We start from the raw sequence: 6,000 nt of genomic DNA, 5'->3' as shown, positions 1-6,000 counted from the left end.
CTACCACAGTTCTAAAACTGGACGTGTGTATCGGCGTGCAAAGACACTGCAGAGTTTTGTTTATTATTGAAAAGTAGTAAACAACAGGCGGAAAAGACCACGAGAAAAGAGGGGGACCCTGAAATATTGTGCAAAAACGAGGCTCCCACAGATACAAAAATTCAGCGATACAGAATCTGTGCAGCCAGAGGCTATCCACAGCCGGGCTCTCTCCGGAGAGGGAGTCACCCTGCAAAGGAACCCACCATGACCAGCCGGAGCTTGCCGAGCTGGGCTTTGATGCTACTTCTTTCCAGTACTGCTTGCTCTCTGGAGTGTCACTTTCAACGGAGGGGCATCTGGGAGATTGTACAACATTTAGAGAACCTTGGAGGAAAATTTCCCCTGAGATGTCTGAAGGACAGAAGCAACTTCAGATTCCTCCAGGTGGCAAAAATCGACCAGCTTCCGGAGGAAACTGCTTTCCCGGCCATCGGAGAAATGCTGCGACAGGTCTTCAACACTTTCAGCCTGAATGTCTCCCAATCGTTGTGGAATGAAAGCCGTTTAGAGAGACTCTTAAGTGGACTGTATCAGCAAACGGAGAAGACAGGGGTATGCCTGGAGCAGGACTCTGGGCAGGAGGATCATTCATCCTCGCAAAGGGAGGGTACCAGACTTGCAATAAAGAATTATTTCCAAGGCATCCGTGACTATTTGCAAGGCCAAAAGTATAGCCACTGTGCCTGGGAGGTCATCCGTGTGGAAATCCGAAGGTGTTTTCTCTTCATTGAACAGCTGACAAGAAGACATCGGGACCAAGAAATAGGTCACTTACATAACTAACTAATGTGGAACTGATCACTAGTATCATTTTAGATGTCTCCTCAAACCAACGTGGTATTTCTAAGCAGTTTTTTATTTATTCTTTTTGTAGCTTAGGATAATATTGTCAGTCAGTTTTCTGGATGGATAAAACCATGCTTATCATTTGCAAATTATTAGTTTAATGGATTTGTTTATTAAAGTTGAGCAAACATTTGTTATTAAAATAGTAATACTATATTTGATGACTTATATATAAAATATCATTTTAAAATTAAATGATCCTTTTATTTCATTTTTACAATCAAATCTTCTAAATTCAGTCTTCTTGTAACTTTGCTCAAATGGTCATCCTCAGACTGCTTCACTTGACAGAGTTTAAACTATCTTTAGGATCATTTCACAATGCAGAAGGACCATCAACCAATACAGAAGATTGTGGCAGTGATGAAAAATTTGGCAATTTCAGTTCTCAGTAAGTCCTGACCTGGAGCGAGAGCAGGAACACGTCTTTTGCCCTAGCCATCATCCCAGCCTTGGGTTTACCTATCCTCTATTTTAGATGTTATCTGAGATTTCATAAGAGAATGAGAACAAAGAAAATCATGGAGATAATGATGATAGTGAATATGAAAATGCGAGGGAAAGGCAGAAAGGTGGGGCAGGAATTTCTGAGGTGCACTCTTACCATGTCTCCTCATACTCACCAGTGTGGAAAGCCCTGGAGGATGGTCGCTCCCCATTCTCAGACTTCCATTCTTCCCCTTAAGCCCATCACTGATCAATCATCCATCATTGATGTCTATTCATTCATTGTTGTCTTCCAGTCTATGTGAAGCTCGGGGCCACGTTCTCAATCTCACAATTTAGGCAGGGAAACTTGCATATGGACACGCAGAGGAGAGGTCCATGTGAACATGGAGGCAGAGACCGGAGTGATGCATCCATAAGTCAAGAAATGTTAAGCATTGCTAGGGGTCAGCAGAAGCTAGGAAGAAGGCAAGGAAGGATCCTCCCCTACAGTCTTCAGAGAGAATAGAGTCCTGCCAATACCTTGATTTTGGAGTTTTAGCTCCTAGAACTGGAAGGGAATAAGTTTCTGTCGGTTTAAGCCACCTATTTTGTGATACATTGTTTTGGCAGCCCTCTCTCACTACACGGAGAGAGAAGATGCATCTTCCTGATCTTGAATTTGAGTGCAGAGAAAAACAGAGTTTCTCAGGAAAGCCCACCACTCAGAGATGGTACCCATGGGAGTAATCGACTGGTTTTTGTGGTCTCCTAGTGCTTCCGCCTTCCAAATGTTCCTGTTGCTAAATCCAGAGTTAACACCTCTCCCGTGTACACATCAAAAGCTGTGTGCTGCCTCAGAAACATCTTGTGGCGCTTTTTAAAGGCTTTGAAAGCATTTGTTTATTTGCCAGTGAGTTTAATAGAGAATATATGCTATATATAGATTTAGAGGATTTAAGAATAAGACTACAATAAAATTCAGCAGCAAAATAAAAGTAACAGTAACTTGATCTTTTAAAAAACATTATTTCAGGGGCGCCTGGGTGGCTCGGTCGGTTAAGCGTCCGACTTCGGCTCAGGTCATGATCTCACAGTCCGAGGGTTCGAGCCCCGCGTCGGGCTCTGTGCTGACAGCTCAGAGCCTGGAGCCTGTTTCAGATTCTGTGTCTCCCTCTCTCTGTGACCCTCCCCCATTCATGCTCTGTCTCTCTCTGTCTCAAAAGTAAATAAACGTTAAAAAAAAATTAAAAAAAAAACATTATTTCAGAAGGCATTTTCAAATTCTACCTACAGTGCCTCGGGATCCATACCTTAGAAATTAATTTTCACCGAAATATAAATGTAGTCACAGCAATAGTTGGAAATTTGCCTTTGGTACTGGATTAAAAAAAAAAAGAATTTACAATATATAAAAGTTCTGTTTTTTAATAACTAAGAGCTAATTAAAATCCTAGGGGTAAGCACCTAAATACACTTCAGTTGAATAGTTTCAAACCCAAGGACTGACGATCACAACAGATAGATCAGCAGTGTGAGGACGAAGAAGCACATGACTTCGGTTAGAAAATCCAGCTACGGTGGTTAGTACCAGGTCCTGACCACCATTTACTCTGTGACTGGACACTCAATTTCTCAGAGGCTCACTTGCCTTCATCTTAAAACCATATCAATAATACGTACTCTTCCTACTCATGAGCAAGATTAAATGAGACACTGTATATAAACATACTTTACCGTATATAAAAATATGGTAAAAACACCACATATAAAAATATCATATAGGGTGCCTGGGTGGCTCAGTTGGTTAAAGCGTCCAACTCTTGATCTCAGCTCAGGTCATGATCTTAGTGTTCGTGAGCTTGAGCCCTGCGTCAGGCTCCTCGCTGACAGTGTGGAGCTTGCTTGGGATTCTGTCTCTCCCTCTCTCTGCTCCTCCCCTGCTCTCTCTTGCTCTCTCAAAAATAAATAAACCTAAAAAATATTTTGAATACCATATATACACATATAAAAACATGTTAAATATAATGTGAACCTTAAAACTACAAAAAATACATTTCAAGCCATTTCAAGAAAGGACTTTTGCATTATTTACCAACTTAAGATTTTTTTAAAACCCTAATAAAACCTAATCAACGAAAACAAATTTGTTTAAGAAACAAGTTTATTTTAATAGGGACAATCTTTACCCCATTATAGCTTCCGTCAGGATGAGGACATGTTAGACAAGGAAAGAGTTAACATTCCGATTCTTATTAATTAGAAGCAAAAATATTTTAGCACCAAAGTGGATGTATCATATCTTGTAAATTATGTATTTTAATAAAAAATTATTGAATTTCAGGTAATAATAGTGTGCCAGGCACTGTGCCAAGTGTTTGTCTGTATATGCGCACAGACACGCACATACACACCCATATACACACACACACAACCCTACACAAAATCTAATTTATTTCCCACCACAATGCTGAGAAATTAGAACTATTACTTTATAGATGAGGAAACTAGAGCTTAAAAGGATGAGTTCTTAACCCAAAAGGTCTCTTTGGTAGTAACTGTAACTCAACTATTGTGTTCATATTATTTTTTGAAATGATATTTAACATACTTTAGACAATACATCATTGTAGCTTTGTTATGATTTTAAAGATTTTTCTCTTCAGTTTGTCACCCATTAATATTACCATCTTTTCAAATATACTCTGACATGGGTGCCTGGGTGGCTCAGTGGGGTTGAGTATCTGACTTTGGCTCAGGTCATGATCTCACAGTCTGTGAGTTCGAGCCCCGCGTCGGGCTCTGTGCTGACAGCTCAGAGCCTGGAGCCTGCTTCAGATTCTGTATCTCCCTCTCTTTCTGCCCCTAACCCACTTGTATTCTGTCTCTCACAAAAAATAAACATTAAAAAAAATTTTTTAAATAAATAAATGTTAAAAAAATTCTGACATGGTGAGGATTGTATCCAGCAGACCTTCAGCAATACCCCAACAGCATTATTGTGTGTAGTTTGCCATTTACACACAAAGGGCAGATCCGATCAGCATGATAAGCCTCCTTAGAGGCTGAGATACCTCCAGGAGCTAAGCTTCTGCAGCCCTGCCTGCACTCCCAAGTCCCGGAGGAAGGGACAGTTCAGGTTTGTACTTTAAAGAGGTCACACACATCTTGAAGATGAAATCAATCACATTTGGGTGTAGCTCTCAAATCACCAAAGTCAAAAATGTTAAATGTCTAATCATCAAAGATCTCCAACGCAGTATGTTTTGGGAAGGGCTAACAATTTTCCTATCAAAATATTTCTGATGCTCAAAGAAATTGTTTTTATTTTTATTTTGAGACAGAGAGAGAGAGAGGGAAAGATAAGAGAGAGAGAGAAAGAGAGAGACAGGATCCCAAGCAGTCTCCATGCTCCTGACGTGGGGCTCAATCCCATGACCCTGGGATCATGACTTGAGCCAAAATCAAGAGTCAGATGCTCAACCGACTGAGCCACCCAGGCGCCCCTAAAGAAAGTTTTCAACACATTTGTTCTCTGAGAGAGAAGGAACCTTAGCTTAGGAAGAGCGGAGATGTAAATGTGAAAACCCTCCCCTCTCCTGCTCAAGATAGTATTGTGCCTCCATTTGTTAAATAAATTCAACCACTTATTCCCCACGGCACTCTTCCCCTGGGTCTTGAAATGTACACAACTTCCCAAATGTAGAGAAAAACCTCCCTTGATAGTGATATCCACAATCTTCCTGGAATAGGATTCTTTACCGTCCGGAAGGAGTCGTTAGAGGATTACCTGCCAATATCCTTAATGGCAGCTATTTCAAGTGACATTGAACACCATTTCACCAGTACCTACTCCTCTCCTGGCATCGTGCCAGGTTGGGGCTGGGGCGGGGAGCTCATGCAAAGATTCCTATGTTCAGAAAGCTCAAAGTGTGAGGAAGAGGAAGACATACAAATAAGTTATGGTAAACGGTCAAGCCTGAAACGAAAAAGAAGATCCAAAGAGGGGGGAAAGAGACAGGATAGAGCCAGAGAACATCAGTGGGCCACAGAGGGTTTAAAGAGCGGGAAGTGGTTAACAACGTCAAGGGAAGGAGAAAACCAGGGAAGACAGGGTCTGAAAGACAAGCCAACTTGGCTGTGAATGGAAAGGGAGAGATAAGGCAACAGCTGGGGCGAAAGCACAGTCAAGGGAGAGGAGTCTATTAGCTGTGTCTTTATGTGCCTTGAGGGTGATAGATTCAATTTCTTTAATATGACAGCTGCCCCGGAAAATGTGATGGTGATCGATGGATATCTGAACAGCTTCAGATGTAATTAAATTAAGTTGGAGGCGAAAACATATCCCCTGGCACACAGGCTCTAGTTTTAGATTAGCGTAAGGACTAGCCGGCATTCTGTTTGTTTAGTAAATACCACCTTCTCGAGTTCTGGAGCAAAATTTTAAATTCAGCATCTGAAAAGCAATTTTGCGTGCAAAGGCAGTTTTTCAATCCCTTGAGTTGGCCTGAGTTGAAATCTTAGGTTTATGGCATGTTGGCAGTGTTCATCCTGAGTAAGTTGCTTGAATTAGCTGTATCCCAGTTTCCCCATCTACAAGATAGAGATATGAATATCACACCCATCGTGGCTTTGCTGGAGGAACAAGTGAGTTAATTCACATAGGTGTTCAGAATAGGGACTAGC

General features: G+C 41.3%; 1 protein-coding gene across 1 annotated transcript; it reads left to right on the top strand.

Moving 5' to 3' along the window:
* The first annotated feature begins 246 nt into the window (after nt 1-246).
* LOC128778685 (interferon beta-like) lies at nt 247-825 on the top strand. Its single transcript, XM_053908635.1, has one exon. The coding sequence runs from the start codon at nt 247-249 to the stop codon at nt 823-825; it is 579 nt and encodes a 192-aa protein (XP_053764610.1).
* Nucleotides 826-6,000: the final 5,175 nt, after the last annotated feature.

This window comes from Panthera pardus, unplaced genomic scaffold (assembly GCF_024362965.1).
Source record: "Panthera pardus isolate Hobbes unplaced genomic scaffold, ASM2436296v1 HiC_scaffold_20, whole genome shotgun sequence".
Classification (NCBI taxonomy): Eukaryota; Metazoa; Chordata; class Mammalia; order Carnivora; family Felidae; genus Panthera; species Panthera pardus.
Note: the sequence above shows the minus strand (reverse complement) of the source record. Positions and strands in the feature narration are given on the sequence as shown.